The sequence below is a fragment of the Festucalex cinctus genome, chromosome 2 (assembly GCF_051991245.1).
Source record: "Festucalex cinctus isolate MCC-2025b chromosome 2, RoL_Fcin_1.0, whole genome shotgun sequence".
In the NCBI taxonomy this organism is placed as follows: Eukaryota; Metazoa; Chordata; class Actinopteri; order Syngnathiformes; family Syngnathidae; genus Festucalex; species Festucalex cinctus.
This window is the reverse complement of record NC_135412.1, coordinates 7,243,947-7,267,821: the sequence shown is the minus strand read 5'-3', so window position 1 is coordinate 7,267,821 and position 23,875 is coordinate 7,243,947. Positions and strand designations below refer to the sequence as shown.

At 39.2% G+C, this 23,875-nt stretch overlaps 1 protein-coding gene across 2 annotated transcripts in view; it reads right to left on the bottom strand.

Moving 5' to 3' along the window:
* Positions 1 to 605: 605 nt before the first annotated feature.
* Positions 606 to 23,875, bottom strand: part of LOC144013531 (uncharacterized) — a 29,491-nt gene continuing 6,221 nt past the window's right edge. Inside the window, exons 6-38 of one of the 2 annotated variants that reach the window (XM_077512524.1) lie at positions 21,990 to 22,010; positions 21,844 to 21,906; positions 21,005 to 21,058; positions 20,846 to 20,890; positions 20,706 to 20,732; positions 20,442 to 20,486; positions 20,202 to 20,246; positions 19,693 to 19,746; positions 17,799 to 17,867; positions 16,908 to 16,976; positions 15,421 to 15,489; positions 13,680 to 13,748; positions 11,823 to 11,891; positions 11,676 to 11,744; positions 11,466 to 11,534; positions 11,303 to 11,374; positions 11,142 to 11,210; positions 10,509 to 10,580; positions 10,282 to 10,350; positions 10,089 to 10,157; positions 9,869 to 9,937; positions 9,579 to 9,647; positions 8,507 to 8,575; positions 7,516 to 7,584; positions 7,347 to 7,415; positions 7,190 to 7,270; positions 7,088 to 7,123; positions 6,962 to 6,998; positions 5,191 to 5,748; positions 3,391 to 3,644; positions 3,115 to 3,304; positions 1,122 to 1,316; positions 606 to 1,028 (exon numbers count right to left, since the gene is read on the bottom strand). In XM_077512524.1, the coding sequence (XP_077368650.1) occupies positions 1,021 to 1,028; positions 1,122 to 1,316; positions 3,115 to 3,304; positions 3,391 to 3,644; positions 5,191 to 5,748; positions 6,962 to 6,998; positions 7,088 to 7,123; positions 7,190 to 7,270; positions 7,347 to 7,415; positions 7,516 to 7,584; positions 8,507 to 8,575; positions 9,579 to 9,647; positions 9,869 to 9,937; positions 10,089 to 10,157; positions 10,282 to 10,350; positions 10,509 to 10,580; positions 11,142 to 11,210; positions 11,303 to 11,374; positions 11,466 to 11,534; positions 11,676 to 11,744; positions 11,823 to 11,891; positions 13,680 to 13,748; positions 15,421 to 15,489; positions 16,908 to 16,976; positions 17,799 to 17,867; positions 19,693 to 19,746; positions 20,202 to 20,246; positions 20,442 to 20,486; positions 20,706 to 20,732; positions 20,846 to 20,890; positions 21,005 to 21,058; positions 21,844 to 21,906; positions 21,990 to 22,010 (2,892 nt within the window). In that variant the 3' untranslated portion in view covers positions 606 to 1,020. Of the gene's footprint in view, positions 1,029 to 1,121; positions 1,317 to 3,114; positions 3,305 to 3,390; positions 3,645 to 5,190; positions 5,749 to 6,961; positions 6,999 to 7,087; positions 7,142 to 7,189; positions 7,271 to 7,346; positions 7,416 to 7,515; positions 7,585 to 8,506; positions 8,576 to 9,578; positions 9,648 to 9,868; positions 9,938 to 10,088; positions 10,158 to 10,281; positions 10,351 to 10,508; positions 10,581 to 11,141; positions 11,211 to 11,302; positions 11,375 to 11,465; positions 11,535 to 11,675; positions 11,745 to 11,822; positions 11,892 to 13,679; positions 13,749 to 15,420; positions 15,490 to 16,907; positions 16,977 to 17,798; positions 17,868 to 19,692; positions 19,747 to 20,201; positions 20,247 to 20,441; positions 20,487 to 20,705; positions 20,733 to 20,845; positions 20,891 to 21,004; positions 21,059 to 21,843; positions 21,907 to 21,989; positions 22,011 to 23,875 lie in introns of both variants that reach the window. The other variant, XM_077512525.1, reaches the window with a different exon arrangement.

Here is a 23,875-nt window from a genome sequence, read left to right as displayed (position 1 = left end):
AGAAGGTCAGTTCATTCAAGTAATTAGTGCAGCCAAATGCAATCCGTGATGTACAACTTGAAAGTAATTGGGGGAAAAAGTGAGTATAAATACTAGGGGTGTGAATTGCCTCGTACCTGACGATTCGATCCGTATCACGATTCATAGGTTACGATCCGATTCGATACCGATTAATCCCGATATGAATTTACAAGTCGATTATGATTTTTTTTCTTTACTCAAATTTAGAAAATACCATTCAGTAAACTTGTACACTGTAAGATTTGTATGAAAATGTATTATTTATTGATCTCAAACTTCAGTTTTATAACTGTGAGCCACTGTATTGGACAAACAGTTTGTAACCTTTTTCATGTTAGAACAGCATTGAAATAAAATATTAAGGCTTAATGTTCCATTAATACAACATTCTTCCATGCTTAAGGTGTGACAGACACAGTTGAATATTTTTTCATCAAAAATGGGTGTTAAAAAATCGATTCGGATGCCTGTTGAATCGATTCGAGAATTGCTTGCTGTAGTATCGTGATATATTGCCGAATCGATTTTTTTAACACCCCTATTAAATACTATGAATGCAGAAGAACAAGAAACAAACTCGAGACTCTACTTAAACTAAGTTTTATTTATCACTGAACCCAACCCACCCCTCAACATTGTTATAAATTGCCCAGTAGGAGGCAGTGAATGCACATGTGGGTAAGTGTGTGTCGTTTTTATTTTCATCTGCCTTTACAAAGAGAGTTCAAACAACATCAAAAACTAGTCTTCACCCCCAAACACTAGAAACGAGTTTAAGAAAATGAATTTCTCTTGCTAAACCTACAGTGGCGAGGGGCTTCATTTCCGCAGTGTGTTGCTTGCTCAAGTAGTGGCAAATTCTGTCATTAACTGCTTCATGTAGAGACTGCATGAAAAAATAAATCTGGTCCCATGGGGAGAAGAAATACTCTGTTCCTGAGTATGAGCAATGAATGGTAGACTCTGAAGCAAACTCAGAATCGACAATGTTGCCTTCACTCAGCCTCCTAAAACAAGAAAACATCGATCAGAAAGCAAAACATCGAACAGAAGCACACAAAAAAAATGACTTCTGGACTACTTTTATTATTGGATTGTACCAGTAGATGTGGTTAGCACACAAGTCTTCTTGCATTCCTCCTCCGTGTCAAAGCGGTTCCCGTTCCCGCTGCATCCCCCGAACCAGAATTGAGCACATGCGTTGGCCTGCTTGTCATAGTACCAGCGGATGGTGTATTCGCGGCACAAGCCCTGATCCAGAGCCAAGGCACAGCGAGGGTCCGAGGGTGCAGCCGCTGCATGAACATTACGAGAGAAGTCAGGGAAAAAGTAGCTTACCAGTTTGTTGACCTGTCCAGACAAGTTTAAAGTCAATCACAACACAGGAAAGTCCTTTACATAATGTAGTCTGCATAAAAAAAATTACTGGTTTAAAGTTGTTATGATGTGTCAGCCACAAACAGCATTATACTTATATATATATATATATACACACACACACACATATATATTAGGGGTGTTAAAAAAATCGATTCGGCGATATATCGCGATACTACATTGCGCGATTCTCGAATCGATTCAATATAAAAAAAAAATCGTTTTTTTTTTGTTTTTTTTTTTTAAGAGCTCAGAATTGTTCATTCGGTAGTCTTACCGATTCAACGTCTTATCATCATTGCCTTTTTTTTTTTTGTGTGTGTGTGTGAATCGATTTTTAAACTTCCATTTTTAATGGAAAAATATTCAACAAAACGTCTGACTTCGGGTTAGGATTCACACCTTGAGCATGGAAGAATGTTATATGAACGGAACATTAAGCCTTAATATTTTATTTTAATGCTGTTCAAACCTGAAACAGATTACAACCTCTATAAGACTGAAATTTCAGATAAATAAATACATTTTCATATAAATCTTACACTCTACAAGCTTACTGATTAGTATTTTCTAAATTTGAATGAAAAAAAATCGCAACAATCGACTTATAAATTCGTATCGGGATTAATCGGTATCGAATCGAATCGTGACCTGTGAATCGTGATACGAATCGAATCGTCAGGTACTAGGCAATTCACACCCCTATATATATATATATATATATATATATATAACAATAAAGCCAAAGGAACACAATGGACAGGCCAAGCATAAAGTTGCGGCAAACTTTCAGGCATTTTTTTTTTTTTTTGTCAATTATGTGGAATTAGGCTGATAAAGGTGTGTATAAGCAACAAAACCGTATCTAGTCTTATGATCTAATTTTAATGTCAAATACATTGGCAGCAACCAGCAGAGGGAGCAACTCAATCAGGCACGACTACTGATTGCTGCCCGAATGGATAGACAATTATTCTGAGAGAGCTCCAGCACTGCAGATTACAAACAAAAGTGCATGCCGGCCAACGGCATGATAATCAGCTCAGCAAACCCACAGCTACACAAATTAGACAAGTGGAAACTGAGGTAGTACATAGCATTCTATGATATATCGATTTGTCGCTTTTTTTTTGCGTGTTTTTGTTTATCCGGAAGAATATTTGTGAGGTTAACGGCCTGATTCACAGACTACATTTACATGTACTCAGTATCCCTTTCAAAACCCGAATGTTGGCAATATTCCGGGTTTGATAGGTCATGTAAACATGCAAAAACAAAAACAAAAACCTGAATATGCTCTATTTCGTGATTTTAACTCATTCACTGCCTTTGACAAGTATACTTGTCAATTGTATTTTTTAGAGCGGTGCTAAATGGGGGCGAATCTGATTATGCTCCACTGTAAATATCAAACTTGGAAACAACTTTACTGATGCCCAACCACCGCTAGATGACATCATTGCCCCATTTTATACGAAATAAACACAGTTTCAGAGTCCATAGGAGAAATGGCTGTATTTTATAAAATAACGGGACGGGGCAAAAAGTAGGGAGTCTATTCTGTTATTTGGTAGATTCGGTTTATATATAATTATTGAACGTAATATCGCGTGAGTATTGAAAATTTTAAAATTTTCTAAAATGACTGGCAGTGAATGAGTTTTAAAAACCGGAGTAAGACCCCTGGATGATTTTACAAATCTTAGTTGAGCCTACCTTTGGGAAGAGCTGGTCTTGGCGTAGGAACATACTTCGCAGATCCACCTGATGATGATGATGATGATGATGATACATTTACAGAAGAAGAGTCTTCTCTGGAAGAAGGAATAGGTTGGAATGCTGTGTTGCCACGGTTAAAGGTGTCCCCGCGCTCACTCCCCCAGCGTGTTGTGTCTGCGTGCACTCGCTTTTGGCAAAATAACAAAAGCTCATTAACAGTTGATATTTTCTGCAATTGTCTGTACGCATTTACATTGTAATGGCCGTCCATACTTGTCCTGTGTCGGATCCTTTATGGCCATACCGGAAGCTGTCCACCCTGTCTCCATGGTTCTGGTTGTTGGGCTGACGGGTGTTCGGGAGTTCCCAGTCAGTGGCGGTCTGGTACCCATTGACGCCTTTGGCATACTTCCCATTGTTACCATTCCTGCCGTTGCTGGGGCCATTGTTTCCGTTAGTTAGTCTGTTATATATCAAGTCTCCATTCTCGTCCTCACAGAACCGGCTGACCAACTTGGATTCCAGAGCTGCGACAGAGTCACAACATAAAAAAGCTGCTCCTGTGGTGTGCCCTTTCTGAGAGATTTGTCACCCAGACTGAGCAGCCACACAATCCAGACTAATCACAGAGATTTACAGCCTCACATGGTACTGCAACAAGCAGCTAGCGTTAAATTATTTCGCTAACTTAAGTCAGGATGGTACGCTGATGTCTGTTTGGAATTTTCAAGCAAATGACATTAAAAGGAAGTATTTTGTGACTTAACACGTCTGTAACCTGCTTCCATCAAAATCATGCAAGAATCCACAATTACAGCAAACGTTTCAACCCCTTTTTTTTGGCCCTCGCTGACATTAGCGTTTGTGAGGGGGTGGTGAACTCTGCCCCCCCGTTTACCGTCTGCTTTCGTTACCATGATGACTCAGAGCCGCACTAAGGAATGGCTACTTGCTGAGCAGAAAAACGAATGTTTGGATTGGATTTTCGCTCATAGAGGCAGCACTTCACCAGGCCTACAAATAACGTTGTCAATTGTGTAGCAAAATGGGGGACTGTGTGCGTCCGGCAAATATTAATGGTGGGTTCACTATTTGGCAAGGAGAGATCAAGTTGATCTCTTATTTTCAGTTGTTCAGTAACAAAGCAATACCCATTTTTGTAATGAGTATTTTCCTTGTAGTGGTAAGTAGTCATAAAAACTGCAACTTCCTCACACCTTTTTACCCTTCACTTTAAATAAAATGTGTTTTTGTGTGAAAAAAAAAAAGAAGATGTATCCCTTAGAGCAGGGGTGTCCAAACTTTTTCATTTGAGGGCCACATACAGAAAATCAGAGGGGCGCAAAGGCCACATAATGATATGAAGAGAAATTGCGCTTAGTCCTAAAAATGTGTTTTTATTAGTTTTAGTTCTTTAATAAATGATTAGTTTTAGTTTGGTTAGTTTCAGTATTAGTATTGTTGTTGTTGTTTTTTTTTTTAAATGTATATTACTTATACGCAATATTTAAAAAACGTCATGGGAATGAGGTCATCTGAAGGTGCTTTTCTATTGGCTGATGCTAGATGACGTCACTTAGTGTGACATACTTTCAAACGTCATTATTCCGGTTGATATCAAAATAAAAACTACTAAAAATCACACCAAAGACTAAAACTGAAGGACATTTTTGCTATAATTATAGTTTTAGTTAGTTTTGTAAACATAAGATGTAATTTCAGTTAGTTTTCAATTTTTAAAAAGCATTTTTGCTTCTAATTTATTTCGTTAACGAAATTGTTTATTTGAATTTTAGTTTTAGTTATTTCTTTAGTTTTAGTTAACTAAAATAACCTTTAATAGCACCTGTGTTTTTCGACACCCTCCCTTCTTACTTTGGCCATCTTCAAACGTTTTTGTTTTTATTTTATTTGAACTGAGTCAAATGCCATTTTTAGCATATGTTGCGGGCCACTGACAAATGGAAGGCGGGCCACAAAAGGCCCCCGGGCCTTAGTTTGGACACCACCGCCCTGAGGCACAATGGTATTCGAGTGAATACTACAACGTGATGATTGCAATGTTTTTTTTACCTGGCAAGGTGTTGAAGTCGTCAATAAGAAACACGTGCTCGCTGTCAGGGTCCGATGCGATCAGGTTGAGCTCCCTAAGAAACTCTGCCTGCGTTGGGTCCGAGTTGTTGACAATGCCCAGAGCAAACATTTCGATATTGGCAGCGTGGGCTTCCCGTACGGCAATATCGAGCTTCACCGGCTCCCGTTTGTCCGCCTGTCCGTCAGTAATGACGATGGCAACTTTGCTGACCCCCAGGCGTGAACTGTAGAAGGCTTCCTGTGCGGCTTTGCGGATGGCCGTACCAGTGTACGTGCCCTCTCCCATGTATTGAATGTTCCTAATGGCCTGCTTGATGTCTTGTTTGGTCCCATAGCGCGCCAGGTTGAACACCAGCCTGACTTCCAGGCTGTACAGCACCAGGCCGATCCTGGTGGAGTTGCGGCCCACCGTGACTCGGTCGACCAGAGCGTTGACAAAGTCTTTGATGATCTCAAAGTTGTCTGGCCCCACGCTCTCGGAGCTGTCAATGACAAACACCAGCTCCATCGGCCTCTCCTTACACTTGATCCCACATCCTGGAAAGAGGAAGTGAGAATGAGAACTTGACACTAAAAGAGATTGTGGGGAGGTTTAACCAAGTAAGTCATGGAATATTTAACTTTCGTGCCTTTTCCCTTTTTATTATTTTTTACTAACTTTAGTTTTTATGTTTAATTTGATGTCCCTTTTACTGTTATTTTATTGTTTTTACTAATTTAGTGTTGTTGCTTATTGTGTGTCTTTTTCGTGATTTGTGTACAGCACTTTGGTCGACCGGTGTTCTTTTTAAAGTGCTTTTAATAATTAAAGTTGGAATGGATTGGAGTTGGCTGGAATTTAATCCCTGCGGAGGTGTCCAGTGACACAACAAAAATCTTCAATGTTTCAGTATACTTTGCACAACTTCTCTGCTGTCTAACAAGGAACTGAACAATAATAATTTTTATTTTATTTTTTAAAGATGCCTTTCTCTGACTCTCCCAGCCTGAAAGGCATGTCTCTTGCAACCTGCTAATTGCACTAGTGTTGTTCCGATACTGTATTTTGGCTCCCGATACCGATACTCAGCTTTGCAGTATCGGCCGATAACGATACCATACCGATACTTAAGGGTTTTTTTCCTCAACATGAAAAAGATGTCCTGCCATTGGTTCAGAGCATTCAAGGGCCAATAGGATATCTTAGATCGGCATGCAGTGAACATGTCACATACCAGTGAATGTCGTGCACCAGCAAGACACAAGATGCTGCATCCAAAATCCTATATTAGAGTTGGAATTAATGGTATCGGCATGTTACTTGTGAGTAGTCACCGATACCGATACCACTGTTTTAATGCATTATCACCACCTCTGCCGATACCAGTATCGGTATCGGAACAACACTAAATTGCACTCTGAAATTAAGCTCAGTGTCTACGTCCCTTTGGCAACATCCTGTTAATCCTTGTGATGAACATTCAATCATGATTATCATTCAATCAGGATTGTTGGCTTGGTCTCCTGATGTGAAAATGTCAATGGCATAATGAAGACTGTTTGGATGCCAAATCAAATTGAACCGAGAAATGTATTGGCTCATCAAACAGCTGTCCTGAATTTGGCCGTTATAGAACCAAGTTGTGCAAAAGGTAGTAAAATACTGAAGAATTGGACGTACATTCAGAAGTTTAGAGAAGGTCAAATCAGGCTGCCATGTAGTTAAAAGTTCACCTGAGCAGTGCATTATTTGTTGAGACAAACACCTTACCACAAATTTCTTTGATCAATCTAATGATGTCCTCCCTCTGTAAGAAATACACAACCCACTCAGCACCTCCATACATGAGCATAGCAATCACATCCAAAGAAAAACATGATGAAAAGGGAGACTCACCGTGAGGCCGGCTTCTCCTTTGACTCCGGATCGACCCTTAGATGACAAAAAGACCTTTGAGTACTGACACAATGAGCAAGTTTGCAAACAAAGTTTACTCACAGGTTGCCCCGGGTTCCCTGGGTCACCCATATCTCCTTTGAAGCCCTTCAGGCCCCTCTCCCCGGCAGAACCACGGTCACCCTGTCACACAGTCCACAACATCAGCAACAATTACATTCAACCACATCATATTCTGAAAATCCAACATTGTAAGCACTTTTGCTCCAGGAAAGCCTTCTCCAGCGGGACCCCGTGGTCCTGTCACACCCTGGACCCCCTGTTCACCCTAAAAAAAAAAAATTACATGGACAAACACAGAAAAACAACAACATTTAATTTGTTTTTGTTTTTTTATAGGCAACTGAATGAAACAAGAGATAACCTACCTTTGGTCCTTGGACTCCTACACCTGGTGGCCCCACTGGCCCCAGGGGGCCCGGTCGGCCAGGATGACCCTGCAGCACAGAGTATACAGGGTTCATACCAGTCACGTTTTTTTCTTTTTAAACTGTATATGCCGTACGTTATTTCCTTTAATGTATTATTTCAATAAATAAAGGAAACAACAGCACCGATTATTGTTTTCCTTTCTCAGAATACTGCAATGAAGTTTCATTCATCCATCCATCCATCCATCATCCACCCATCCATTTATCCATCCATCCATCCATCCACCATCATCTATCCATCCCCCATCCATCATCCACCGATCCATCCATCATCCATCCAATCACCATCCATCATCCATCCAGCCAGCCATCCATCCATCCATCCACCCACCCATCTATCCATCCATCATCCATGCATCCATCCACCATCCATCCATCCCCCAACCATCATCTATCCATCCCCCATCCATCATCCATCCATCCATCCATGCATCCATCATCCATCCACCATCCACCTATCCATCCATCCATCCCCCAACCATTATCCATCCATGCATCCATCCACCATCTATCCATCCCCCATCCATCATCCATCCATCCAGTCATCCATCATCCATCCACTCACCATCCATCATCCACCTATCCATCCATCCATCATCCATCCATCCATCCAATGCAACATTGTACTTTTATTTCTACATTCCCTCTTCTGATACAATCTGTAAAAATGCAGGTCTGCCTCCTGCACTAATTCTGGATAATATATCTGAAGGCATATGTGTGTTACATCTGTTAGGTTTCCTAAGCCAAGCATCAGACGCATAACCTAAATAACATGAATAAATAACCTAAATACATACGTAAATTGAACCTTTCGCTCTGTGACGAGAGCCAAAATTTGACTAATGGCTGTTAGATACACTGAGACCAGCTGCATCATTTTTCCAAATGTGTTGATCAAAGGTTGTTTTGAATATGGAATTTGTACCTGAGGTCCTGGCAGTCCTTCACCTGGCGGCCCCGGTAAACCAGGCAGCCCTCGGAAACCAATATCCCCCTAATGGAGCAAAAAAACAAACAAAACAAAAACAAAACAGGTAAAGTTGTAGCAAAACTATTTCCAATTCATATTTATTTATTCATGTATTTATTTATTTATTTATTTAGTCTGCAGTCAGGTCGACATTGCAAAAGAGAACCCCAAAGGTTAGATAATTTATTTATTTTTTTTTAAAGGTGTAATGGAATCCAATTTGAGTGGAAAATCATTTTCGATTTAACTGAACCAAATTGTTACCAGTTTTACCAGGTATAAATCAGTTTGATGCTGATGATTTGTTGTTTATTTTAATGTAATTAACTTGAATAGTTTGGGCTATTGATAGCTTTTTTTTTTACATTTGGTTGCATGTCAATAAATACGACAAAGTCTACAGCTAATGGAATTATAATCCCACTAAATCAAACAGATTCAAATTGTTTGAACATGTATCGCTCTTTAATATCAGACTGCATATATCGACATATGTATTGAATCGTCTTTTATTGGCGAAATGCTTACACTAAAAAAAACAAAAAAACATTAATTTTCAGATTCCCTTTTTTTAACTCATTCACTGCCTTTGACAAGTATACTTGTCAATTGTATTTTTTAGAGCGGTGCTAAATGGGGGCGAATCTGAGCATGCTCCACTGTAAATATCAAACTTGGAAACAACTTTACTGATGCCCAACCACCGGTAGATGACATCATTGCCCCATTTTATAGGAAATAAACACAGTTTCAGAGTCCATGGGAGAAATGGCTGTATTTTGGCAAACCTACATTTTTCTGCTATCAATTATAAAAGAACGGGACGGGACAAAAAGTAGGGAGTCTATTCTGTTATTTGGTAGATTCGGTTTATATATAATTATTGAATGTAATATCACGTGAGTATTGGAAATGTAAAAATTTTCTATAATGACTGGCAGTGAATAAAACAACATTTACATTCACACTGTATTTCAAATTCATTCTTCCTTATTTTTGTTCTTGTTCGTGTTATAGAAGTCCTCACCTTTGGACCAGGAAAGCCTATCCCGTCAGGGCCGGTTTCTCCTGGAAGCCCAGGTAGACCAGGGGGACCCTAAACAACATATAACATGTATTTAAACAAATACAGACATATCACTACCTGTTCCTACTTGAACGATATTCTGGCTCATAGCTCAAAGGATGTACCAATATGTTAGGCAATCAATGACTAAGTGATGGTTAAAGGCTGAAGGATGCAATGAGTTGGGAAGATGATGAATGCCGTAAGTGAACAGGTTTATGGGCAGACAGACACATCCATGTGCAAATCACCATGGGGCCGGGATAGCCCTCTCCTTTTGGGCCAAATGGACCTGAAGGGCCTGGATCTCCATGGTCACCCTATGGCACATGGACACACAGTACAAGTCAACTCCATGCAACTTTATTTATAAAGCACATTATACAACCATCGCTGCATAGCAAGTAATGGGTGCGTAGTACCTGCATGTTGTTGTTCAGCACAAATTAAATAGCATCCAGTTAAACAAACCTTTGGACCGGGAAGCCCATAGCCGGTCTCCCCAATCGGGCCAGGAGGGCCACTTGGTCCAATATCACCCTACAACACAAGTGACAGCTCATGTTGTTGGGAGTTAGCTACTGACTAAATCAGTATCATCTTGGCTGTCTTTCCACTGTCTTAATACATAAATAAGCATTCTGGCTTTTGAAACAGAACTTACCTTGGGTCCCATTACAAAGCGTCCCGGTGGACCAGGTAAACCCACCCTGCCTTGTGACCCTGGTTCACCCTTAATAATTTAATGAAGACAGTAGAAGTTAAATTTGTGTCGCTTGTCATTCCACATTTCATTCACGCAATTATAAATCCGTTTTTTTATTCCTGTGACTTGCATTGAAACTGTTTATCTGGAAGTGCATTCTGATGACGGCTAAACAATCTCCTCACCTTGGGTCCTAATGGGCCACTAATGCCAGGTGGCCCAGTCAAGCCTCTTATTCCCCTCTGACCATGGTCACCCTTAACGGTCAAAAGGAAAATACAATCATTAATTACCGTATTTTCCGCATTATAAGGCGCACCTTCAATGAATGACATATTTTCAAACTTTTTCCATATATAAGGCGCTACAGTAGAGGCTGGGGTTACGTTATGCATCCATTAGATGGTGCTACGCTAAAGGGAATGTCAACAAAACAGTCAGATAGGTCAGTCAAACTTTAGTAATAGATTACAAACCACATTTCTGACAACTCCATTCACTCCCAAAATGAATAAATGGCTGTTTTATTATTTTCTCTGAGGTAAAGTATTAGTATTAGCTTGCGATCCAAGATGGCGGGATCTTCTGCGCATGCGCGTCACCGATCGTGCAGGGTCACCGATAGCGTCTTGACAGCGAGACCTGTTGCGGCTCAATATCGATCCATATATAAGGCGCACTGGATTCTAGGGCGCATGGTCAGCTTTTGAAAAAATTGAAGGCTTTTAGGTGCGCCTTATAGTGCGGAAAATACGGTAGTCAAGTGCAGCATAGCAAGATCCAACAACAAAGTAAGAGAACTTTTTTTTTTTTATTACCTTTTCACCTTGCGTTCCAATCCCAGGTGACCCTTCTGCCCCCCTAAGGCCCGGAACTCCTGGCTCGCCCTAAAGTCACATAGTACAGCATGTGCTTGTGCTCCATGTTACTCCGGTACTTTTTACTTCTCAGAGACTAGCAATAAAGAGGTAAAAGTAACCTTCTGTCCAGGGGCGCCATCCTCCCCTGGCAAGCCGGGTAAGCCCGATAATCCTGGCGATCCTTGCTCACCCTGAGGACAAATGTTACGTTTTACCCATTGGGAATGTTTTGCATTTGTGAGACATAATGGAATCAGTGATGACATTTGAAATCACACACACCTTATCTCCATGTTCTCCAATTCCGCTCTCTCCCGGAGAGCCAACCTCACCCGGCAACCCTTGGTCACCCTGATTCAGACAGGAGAACGTGGCAAAAACAAGAGTGGGTGAAAAGCCTCAAATATGTCAGATTATACAACAACATAATGATGAATATTTTTTTTTCTTTTGACACTTTATAATTACAATTTCTTGATTTGTTGTACAAACCTTGGGTCCAGGTAGGCCTTCTCCCTGTGGACCTCGTAGCCCTGGTGGCCCTCTCGGACCTTCAACGCCCTGTAATGGTGTCATTTACGCAAACTGAGAGTGTGCTGTTTCACTAGTGTCAAATGTTGAAGCAACATGTGCACTTGCCTTCTCACCCTGGATGCCCACACCTGGTAGGCCGACGAGGCCTGCAGGACCAGGAGGGCCAAACTCCCCCTATAAGAACACAGGTGAGTAATGACACTGGCATGTAAATGTTGGTAGGTTGCATATTATCCATTACACTTCGGGCTCTATTTTCGGAGACATGAATTGCTGTGGAGCACAAATCCTGATGTTTGCATCAGCACAAGGCTCATTGGGTGTTTTTGGTAGCCTGATGGGCCGGTGCGGCATCAGGAGTGTCTTAGAGATGAGGACTGAGACAATTTGGTGGCAGAAAGTCAATCTAAACTTGACGCCTGCTCAAGCCACGCCTAACACTGGTGCAGCTGGTCTAGCGGCATGACTAGCGTGCCACATTTTAAATGAACGAATGAAAGCAACCACATTGATTGGCCATGGTTGAATTCGGCTGTCACGACTCCCACAGCGGCGCAGCAGCTTGTGGTCGCCTGCGAAATTACCAGCATCAGGTCGAACCTGCCTCTGCGCCAAATTATGTCACGCTCTGTGCACAATGTCCACCAGTCATGAAAAGAGAGCCCGCCATGTGTTGCATTTGGACATGTAATGGTAAATCCATGTCAGCCCTTCACAATGTCTTGTTGAAATTGTTTTGTTTTTTTCGTATAGTCCTGTGAGTTTTTTTTATCCTGATCGTACAGCACACACATTTTTTATGCATATTACTCACGTTTTTAGCATGTTTAGTAGGTTGACACAGGATGATACAAAACTTCATTGATTTCCATGCAACTTTGAAGAGGTGACTGTAGGGCAAGGGTGTCCAAACTTTTTCCTCTGAGGGCCACATACAGAAAAAGAAAGCTGCAAGGGCCACTTTGATTTTGATTTTTAAGGTTATTTATTAAACGTGGTAAAAATCAATGAAGCAATTATAAATTGTTGATATAATGTACAGTTACTTATTGAAAACTGCTAACAGCACAAGTCAAATAGTGACCCCTGTGTGCCACTATATTAGATACGCCTCTCCACTGAGCAGCAGCTGAATCCCAACTTGACATTCTGAACCACAACAAGAACAATCGGTAGTAAACTGACCACACTTAAGAACCATTAATTTAATGTGATGTTTTCACAAATTGGACCTTGACACGAAGCAACAAGTGGATGAAACTATTTTTATTTCTGAAACTGAATTATTAGCTGCAAATGTGTGTCTTTGCGTAGCTAAAAATGTTTAATCCACCCTCTTTTTTTTAAACAGCATTTAAAAATTATTTTTAGTATTTGCTGCGGGCCGCCAAAAATTGTATGGCGGGCCGCAAATGGCCCCCGAGCCGTAGTTTGGACACCACTGCTGTAGGGCATGGGCCAGATAGATTACAAAACAATATACACTTTTATCACAAAGTACATATCCATATTTGTATATGAATATTCTGCCTCTTAAATAACATTGTACAAATGTGATTGTAGCATATATGATTTTTTTTAATCACCAGTATATATAGTAGCATGTAGCAAAATAATAGATTTAATATTACCAGGATAAACAGTGTGCTAACATAAAATTAATGTGTGAATATTTGACATCAGTACAGGGGACCAGTGTAAGAATTCATCTACGCACAGACCTATTTGTACCAAAATTGATAACCTGGTAAAATATACAGTATGTATAACCCAACTTTCCCAAATTCATCAGTTCTCAACAGTGAAGCTTCTCCATTGTCCAAACTTTTTCCGCTCAATTCATCACCTGCTTCTGTCCTCGAACATGCATCGATTGGTGGATGAATGTCTTCACAACTTTATCTTCAAGCCTTTGGGAAACCTACACAACCAGACTGCTTATTTATGGCCTTTTTAATGTACCTTGTCTCCTTTAATTCCAATCCCCGATAGTCCTCTGGGGCCCCGTGGCCCCTCCAAGCCTCGCTCCCCCTATGAGCAGTGACAAAGAAGTTACTCCATGGCAGTTACATATATGGAAAGAACATTTGATCATAAAAGATGATCTCCTCAAAGAGAGATGTTGATTTCATGTATTGTGATGACCCTCTTACATTATCCTGCCACGGGAGGCACTCAATGGTGTGTGGGAAGGAAGGTAATATCGGCTCAGTGCTGCTGTGAATCAGCAGCTTTTTTCGGTCATGTAAAGATTGCTTTAGTGTGAAGACACCATCTGTGAGTCCGCAGTCAAATCCTCATTGAGGATGAATGCCAGCAGAACAATCTCGAGGGTACTGAACATATCCATTGACTTTCTATAAGTCTGTCTATGAACAAGTTTGATTATCTGCAACTTTTTTTTTTTTTTTTCCAATGACTAAAAAAGATTTCTATAAAAAAAAAAGAAGGTATATTTTCATGATGTACAATATCTCGGTCCATATGACTAATAAGCATTCTACTACAGAACTGTCTCAGAAAATTAGAATATTGTGATAAAGTCCATTATTTTCTGTCATGCAATTAAATAAGCAAAAATGCCAGACATTCTGGATTCATTACAAATCAAATCAATCATATTTAGTGCTGTCAAACGATTAAATTTTTTTAATCTGATTAATCACACTTTTTAATTTTGATTAATCACGATTAATCAGCTAAATTACTTGCGTATTCGCGTAATGTAAAATAAATGCAAAATGCCGTAATATTTTGACATTAACGCATTTTATGATCTGAATGTCATTTGCAAACACTGATTAAATGCATGTACGCAATTGCATGCATGCGCGTATTGCTCAAAACGTAACAGCATCATATCAATTGGGTGCAATTCAGCAATTATTAATTAAATAAACGCAAAATACTTTAGTTTTATCTAAAGTCCCGTCAGGATGTTTTTTAAAGCGAAATTTACCACCGAGCACACCAACTGGAGTCACCCTGCTCATTTTGGAACAACAGGTGTAGGAAATGCCGTGCATTGACCTCATCACTGACCTGTGCAGCCTTCAATGTAACCATCCGCGGTTAAAATTGTTATATATATATATATATATATATATATATATATATATATATATATATATATATATATATATATATATATATATATATATATATATATATATATATATATATATATATTTATTTATATTTTTATTTATATTTTTATTTATATTATATTTTTATTATTTATATTATATTTTTATTATTTATATTATAATTGCATTACAGAAAATAATGGACTTCATCACAATATTCAAATTTTCTGAGACAGTCCTGTATATGCAGAACGAAGCACCAGCTCAATCATGCGTCACGCCATGGTGGCACAAGATGCCTGTTGACAATCGTGGCATCTTTTCAGGTGACTGCTGTTTGCTCACGCACTCCATTGAGCACAACCACGGGCGGAATCATATGTGGAGCTAATGCTAGGCATATTGCATTTCAGAATGTAAATTACCAGAGGGGCTTCGTCTAATTAACACTTGGAAACTCATTTGTCATCAACCTTCTGCCATTGCACCTCGGAATCTGGAACTTGGCTTAAGACAGTGAAATGATGTCGTTGAAATGAAAATTCATGCGTGACACCAAGTCTGCATGGGAAAATGGATGGAGAAAAGCCTATTGCATAAAAGGTCAAATTACATACCTTTGGGCCAGGCAGACCTTCTCCCAAAGGTCCCCTTTCTCCTTGGATTCCCTGTGGCCCTTGAGGCCCCTGAACACAACAAATCAATAGAAACAAGTGCAGGAGTTTTCTGGATAATGTAGCGTTAGCATTTCCTCTAAAAACTTTATGTGACTAATTCTATAGCTAGAGGGTTTGTCATCTACGAAACGAGAGAATAGAAGACATTTTAATGGACAACTTTTCATTTGGAAGCAAAGGGGCACAGCAAATGCCAGTACAGACCTGGTCTGGATCTGGTGTGTGTGATATTAGTCAGATACGCGTGTAGAGCTTAAAACTTTAAACGTTACATTGAAACTTTGATATTAAATTGTGGCTAAATCTGAAGCTCAAGCAATGCCTCTTTAGGTGGTAGAAATATAAACCAGATCTACTGTAAATTTAGGCAAAAATTCCTTGCACCAAATGTTCTTGTTAGGGGTGTTAGACGATGAAATTTTGTTAATCGTTTTCATACTCTTGTTAACATAAAAGTGGGAAAAAAAAGTGTTAAACTAATAGTCATTGATACAAAAATTTCATAATTCATAAAAGTGAGTTAAAATTAATAAGATGTACTGTACTGTAGGGCTGGGAATCTGACTGTCTCACGATTCGATTCGATTACGATTTTTGGGTCTACGATTCGATTCAGAATCGATTTTCCGATTCTCGATTCAAACGATTTTCGATTCAAAATGATTTGATTGACAAACGATTTCTGCTTCAATTTACAGATATGCACAACATTGTCATGATCTACTCCAGTCTGCTTTGCAAGACAAAATGACAAATAGAGACATTAAAGTGTCTTTTTTTTTTTTTTTTTTTTTTAACTTTTATTAATTTTGTATTGTAAGTGCATTTTTCCACAAAAACAGCATGTGGACTACAACTGTCTTTTCCCCTTCTTCTTCATTTCTAATTTAAATAAAATCAATTTTTGGATATTAATATCGATTCGATTCATAAATAAGAATCTCGATTTTTTTGGCACACCCCTACTGTACTGTAAAAAACCGAGTGTGATATTGATTTGTACTGAGGACATTTTTCCTCCACTAGATGGCATAATTGCATTTGTTAGACATTGTTGACAGCTCAGTGCATTTTTCTTCTCATATTAATTTAAGAGCTATCATGGCCTAACATGAAGTAACGTCTGAAATTCTGCACATTTTTAAAGTTGCAAAATACAACTTGACCCCAGTCTCCACAAATGTATTGCAACTGGAATTCTCCCAGTACAGGCTTTCCAAGCAAAGGGCCATCATTGATCGAGCGTTAAGAAAATTTGTGACGTAAAAGGAACTTTAATTAACTCAAAATTAAAGCACTAATTCTGACACTCCTAGTTCTTGTGTTTTAAATGAAAAGAAAGAGAGACGTGGAAAAAAAATTCTGATGAAAACAAAACTGCTTCTGAAATTTTGTGATCTTTGTCTGGAATGGTTCTAATTACTCACCGGTGGTCCAGGCTCACCAAGGCCGACAGGACCTATTGGTCCTGGTTGCCCCTGGAGACCAACGTTGCCCTGTTGAATTGAGCACAAACAAATAAATAGTAGATATTTCATTTTGAATGAACCTTTTGGCCGCCTCACTGTCAAAGGTTCTGTGTTCAAATCTCAGCTCACCTTTCTGTGTTCGGTTTACATGTTCATTGCTTGGGATAGTTATCGGTACTCTGGTTTATTCTCAAGTTTCCAAATAATTGAAGACTCTAAACTGTCTAAAAGGTTGGAATTTGAGTATGAATAGATTTAACTTAACCCTAAACCTATTGAGTATGTGTTGCTATTCCAGGAAGTATGACCATGTGACAAAGCTACTTCCTGGGTAATGATTAATGCGAACGGCTACCAGTTTGATACACACTTCTGAAATTGCAAATTTGCTCTAATTGACTTTAATTATGTTATCATTAATAATTATTGATTTTTATCTATGTAAATGTAGTCAACATGTTAATGATTTCTCATAATACTGATTGCAATGATTTAATAAAATACAGAGCAGGTAAACTTCAGTATGCACTATAAATATCTGTAAATTTTTACCATTTCAAATGATCACTCCTACAACATTGATGAGCTATTTGGCGAGCTATTTTTAGAACAGGCCTGCGGGCTACTCATGTGCTCCTTGTGTGCTGGCTGGTGCCTGGGGGCATCATGTTGGTGCCCCTTGATTTGCCACTGTAATGTAAGCTTGAACTTGAAATATGAAACACATGGCTGGATGGATGGAACAGAAAGTTAATTTTTGATTGCCCCCTGCTGGTCTTTAAATATAATGCAAGTCGATGGAAACGAACAGAAATGTAATATACTCCAGGAATGAATGGAAATATTAACCTTTTGTCCTGGGAGCCCGATTCCTGTTTCCCCTTGGATTCCTGGTGGACCAGGAAGTCCCCGTTCACCCTACGAAAAGAGATATAGCAAAACATAAAATGCATTGTATTTGTCTGGACATTGCTGGACATTTGGAAGGTGACCCTAAAATAATTAACATCCACATATTTGGTATATTTTCACGTTTCCCAGTATACAAGCAGAGGGTATATTAGAGCTGGCAAGTGGATGCGGAGATGTTTACAAATGAATTCTGACTGCAAGTTATTTTTTTCTCTCTCCTCAGCTCCTTCCAGACAAGTCGGAACAACGCTAAAACCTAAACATTAGTCTGCCATTCAGGTGATACGGGACGACAGGCAGACAATCAACAGGAGCATTCTTCCAAAATAATTAAGTCGTGAACGGTGGAGGGATTGGGAGTGCCGGCTTGTAGCGCAATTGGCAGCTACAAAACACAGCTGGGGGCTCGGAAAGTTGAGAACAGACAAATAGGGTGACAAGATAATAGCAGATGTGATACTTCAGAGGGGTTCATACCCTCTATAGAAAAAAATATTACGATATGTAGTCATTTGATCAGTCAGGGGTTTTTCCTTTGGATATTTACATGGCAAATTCCTTCCATTTTCACATCAGGTGCACGCTGGTACTTATGCTGTATGTACTTATGGCAATGGATATGCAGTTCCCAAGTAAACAGTTCCCAAACACATGCTTGGTGAAAAAAAAAAAAAAAAAAAAAAAGAGAGATGGGGTTAATGCCTTGCTCAAGGGCACATTGGCAGTAGTTAGGAAACAGACAACCTCTCCAACCATTAGGTGTCATTTTTACATTTTGTCTGCAGCAGGACTCAGACAGTCGCCCTGTGGTTCCAAAGTCTTTACAGATGTACTAATTATGTTTTATAGCGTCATGCTTGTCCGCAATGATGCTGTCTTAGTTTGTTTTACAATTTGGGCAATTGACTTTGGGTAAATTGTGAAAAACACACACACAAAAAACAGGGTTCAGCAATTTATTCACAGGCACTGACCCTGCTGTGACGCCATTGTGAAACAGAATTGAATTCCAAGCCGACAGGGATAGGTTATGCATGCAACTGAAGGTCAACCGTTGATCAATTCTCTTGGAATGGAGAAAGCAAATACTAAGTTTTGTGTGTGATTTTTCTTGGATAAATACAAGCAGAAGAACTGCCGGATGGTGACTTAGATTTTTGTAGCTCTCCAGCGCACAGTACTGGCTGAGCTCCAATAAAACTGATTGACACGTGAAACTCCATATGCAAGGTTTCAGGTCTAAACATCACCTGTGCTTGCATTTTGATATGATTTGTTTACACTGTTGCATATTCCTGGTCATTGTGCCTGGAAACCTGAATTAACTCATTTTGTCCCAATAACGTGTAAATACGGTTTTTTTTATGTTATAAGTGTCCCAAAGACGTATTTATACGTTTTTTTGTTTTTGTTTTTTTTAATGCTAGAGCATACAGAAGGCTTTGATGCAGCCTCGCAACTGCAAAGAACGGTTGCAGAAATGGTAGTTATTACACAAACGGCCAGCAGGTGGCAGCAGAGCAAATGTGATTAACCAGGGCCATGTAGAAAAAAAGCTTAATTACTTACAACTTTGAATAGATTTGTGAAAACTGATGAAACTCAGCTCTCTTCTAATGCTAATTACTGCAAAACGGAAACAGATAGAAAAAAATTCCCTGATGAAAGAAGAGACTTTAATCTTTCTTTTGATAGGTTCCAAGCTTTTATAGCAATAGAACACAACATTCTGTGGGCCTTGCAAAATCAGTCAAAATCCAGTAAAACAGCCGGGAGCGAACGGGATTGCTTCTGTGAAAATGGCTGGGAGTGAATGAGTTAAATGACTTACTTTTTTACCAGTCACCCCTTCAGGGCCGATATCGCCAGGAGGACCAGGCAAACCCTGAAATGAAATAAATTTGTGATTACAATTTCGATAGTGGCATTTAAAACTTTTGTGACATTACAGTATATGGAACACAATGAACATAACACCACATAAGATTTAGAAAGCAGAAACAAAAAGCACATTATGGTGTTAATGAATGATGATTACTTTGACTTGACTTTTTTTTTTTAAATTAACAATGAGCTCTTTGCACAGCTCGACTACTTCCTGAACTGAAACCCCGTTTTTGTTTCCTGTCTTTCATGAGTGGACAAACTGATTAATCCAGGTGTGTCTGGCCAATGTTGTTGTCGTTACTGAGATCAGGCACACCTGGATTAATCAGCTTGCCCACTCATGAAAGACGGATTTGTGCAAAGAGCCGATTGATAACAGATTAATGGAGTGAATAAAAGATTACAAAAATAAACGATAAAATCCGCTTTTGTTTTGTCAAACAATGATTTTACCTGAAGTCCACGATTTCCCCTGGGGCCAATGGGCCCTTCAGGACCCTGTAAAATGGAGGATGGCGTCTATTATCAAAAACAGCTCATTCAAAATCAGTACGGTGAATGAGGAATAAGTCATAGAGCGTATTGGAAGAGAAATTGAGTTTTTCATGTAATTGTAAACATACTAAAATGTCATCATATTATAAATGCTTTGCGATACAATTGGTAAAATGATTATGAAAGAGAACAACATACTCTGTCTCCCTTAATTCCAGGAGTGCCACATTCTCCTCTCTCCCCCTTGAAAGAGAATAAAACAATAGCGTCAACATGAACTTGAATAGCATTAGAAAACCGATCCAAATAAACCATATATTTGGTTGTCTGAGCCAGGAATCAATGCAATCGGGAGCACCTTGCTTGAAGTCAGTGAAAAGTGAAATAAATAAAGAGATGCCTGCAGGCAAGATGATAATAAGATGAAAATATTTCATCGTGCGGTAGTTGTTTGTACAATACCTGCTCTCCTTTGTATCCTGGTCTGCCCTGTGTAAACCGAACAGCATATTGTTCAAAATGATAGTCATGATTTCTTACATTGCAAGCTTGATAATAAATAAATAAATAAATAAATAAATAAATAAATGTTTGGTATTCACCTCGGCTCCCTCTCGACCTGGCAGTCCGCTGATCCCAGCGTCACCCTTAGAAACGAAAGATTCGTAATTGGGATTACAATATTGTTCGGACTCAGGAACTGATCAAAGGTTTTGCGTTCGCTGACAAAAACAGGAGAGAAGTTAATGGATGGGCAGCACCTTGTGTCCCTTTAGTCCCGGGATGCCATCCTCCCCAGGACGGCCTTTCTTGCCCTGCGCAGAATGGCAGCAACAGAAAAAAAGAAGGACATTAACTCAAACAAAGAGTATCATATATTCATTGGTCAATAAGTGATGTGGCAAAGGCTTTAATATGGTGCACTATTTTAGTATTATTTGCAAATTGATTTCTGATCTTAATGTTTGGTGTCAATCAAAGAATAAATACGGCATTTGATGTTTCACAGCTCGAATCATGCAATACAGATTCTGCTGAAGCTTTGAAGTCCAAGAAGATGTGAAGCCAAGGAGACTTTAATGTGAATATCAAGTGATTTCTGGACTGATTTGAGTGTTGTAGCTCGAGTCTCCATCCTTGCCTACACATACGTCTTTTCCTCAGTGCAGGCCCGCTGCCATGACATGAAACAGTGTTTGCTCTGACTATTGGGTTTAAAAGAATAATTACATCCGTGAAGAATACATCAAGCAAACATCTCCGAGTGGCCGAGTCTCATGTAATCCCTTTGGCAGCCGAAGAAAGTCTCGATAAAACAAATGCTTCAGAACGTGTGCACACGCACGGCTGTGAACGGCCACAACAAGATCTTACTGATGCCCATGTAAATATCTGTTTAGGCCTGTTCTCAATAAAGTCAGCAAAGAATTCACGGCGTTTGCTTTGCTGCAGGGAGTCTCTCAAAGCCATTTTCCACCTAAACCTTGTAATTATGTCATTTGTTGGCATCAGCATGTGTCTGCAATGTCTGGATAAAGAAAAGAGCCAAAAGTGAGGCTCAATGACGTCGGTTGTGTGTTGCAAAAAAGTGAATACTTACAGCAGGGCCGCTGGGCCCCCGCTCACCCTTCTCACATGCACACAGCCTCTGCACAATGGGACACTTAAACACAGTGAGGATAGAGACGGTTAGAGGTGGGGGGGGCATTCAGGGACACAAATCAAGTGGTAAGTGTTAGGGCTTACCCCTTCGTCTGCCAGCATTGTCTGCAGTGAGGGAAAAAAAAAAAAAAAAAAAGACTAACATTAGCGCTAACACACCATGATTAATCAGGCAAGTAAAGTAGCTAAGCATGCAGAGGATCGTTCAATGCGGTTACTCATTGCCGGGTAACGGAGTGATGCTGTCAACAATGCTGAGTGCAAAAATGCAAGTGTTATTGGTCGACTATCTTGATCTTTATCGTTGTGTGTTGTAGGGCTGGGTATTGCCGCCAACCTCACGATACGATACGTATCACGATACAGGAGTCATGATACGATACGTATCGCGATACATATGTATCCCAATACATGATCTTCAAGGCGATACGTATCGCAATATTTTACATTAACACATTCATTGCCAGACCAGCAAAAAAAAAAAAATGCATCATTTGACGTCTTTTTCCGTCAATGGCAGTGAATGAGTTAATTTACTTGCATTTTACAATAACAGTCATATGCATGCCTAAAGTGTTTATTATGCTGGATGACAAAAATGTTTTTGTTATAGTAGCTCTTCTGGTTTACCACCAAGCGTGCCTGCTCTAAATGTGTCAGTTTTCACAGACACACCGGGAAATTTTATTAATAGGCATGAGCCGATATGACCAAAAATATCAAAGTATTAAAATTACAGCTCTAAAATGCTCTAAAATTTTGAAATAATTGGGGAAATAAAAACAGCATTTTTTTTCATGTAACACATTTTATTTTGTTTTTTTTAAACAAAATATATGAAAATTGGTACATTGAGACATGTGCCATGTTAAGTTTACAAGTAAATAAATGTTGACATTCTTCCTTGCTTTCGTTTATCTTAGCAAGACACGGTGTCCAATCACTGGTGAGCTATTTTTGCATTAATTGGAGGCAATTAACGTCAAAGATGCTGCTGGTTTTTATTTTTTTAGGTACAATGCAAGCTGCAAAGGCAAACGTTAACTGCCTATTTAAAGTTAACGAGCAATATCGATTCCGACGCCTGCGTATCGATATGTGTATTGTAATGAGGCCCACAACGATATATTGCCGTATCGATTTTTTGAGCACACCCCTAGTGTGTTGTGTCACCTGCAACCCTTACTGTACTGTCAACTATTTTCTGACTTACCTGAAGGATCTCGTGTGCATGTATATTCTTGCTCAGTCCTACTGCACCTTGTTTTCCCACGGACATTTAATGGGACACGTGTGTTTGCATCTGACAGATGTTTCACTGGACTGCACTGCACGTCATAATAATCAACTTAGCATGGCGGCTGTGAGCCCAGAAAAAACTTTTTTCTTATCACTATGCAACGTGGACAAAGACGCTCTCCATCTAACAGAAATTCATATAGATGAGGGAGTGATTCACATGCTCGAGGCATTTATTTAATTTAATTACTTTTTCAGTCAGAGCAAAACAAAAAAAAAATAAAAAAGTAAAATTTAGTCAAAATCTCTCCTTGCAAAATTTACTTAGAATTTATGAGTGAAAAATCTTTAATAGTTTTTTTCCCCATGGTATACGCAAATTCTCTCATACACACTAAAAATACTTTGAGTAAAATTTACTCTGAATATTTTACTCTCTTCCATTGTAAATTAGGTACGTAACGATATCCAAACATCATGATACGATATTATCACGATATGAAGCTCACGATGCGATATTTATCACAATATTGTGGGGAGGTTGGCGATATTTAAAAAAGGTCACAACGTAAAAAAAAAAAAAGAGCTCATATTAAAAAGAAAATAATATAATAATATTGTGCTTTACGTTCCCTTTCATCTGACTATTAGCGTAGATTTTAAACATAGAAGGACCAAAACATACCTAATGAAAATTAAACTGCACTAAAAAAAAAATTGCCACCAGAGGG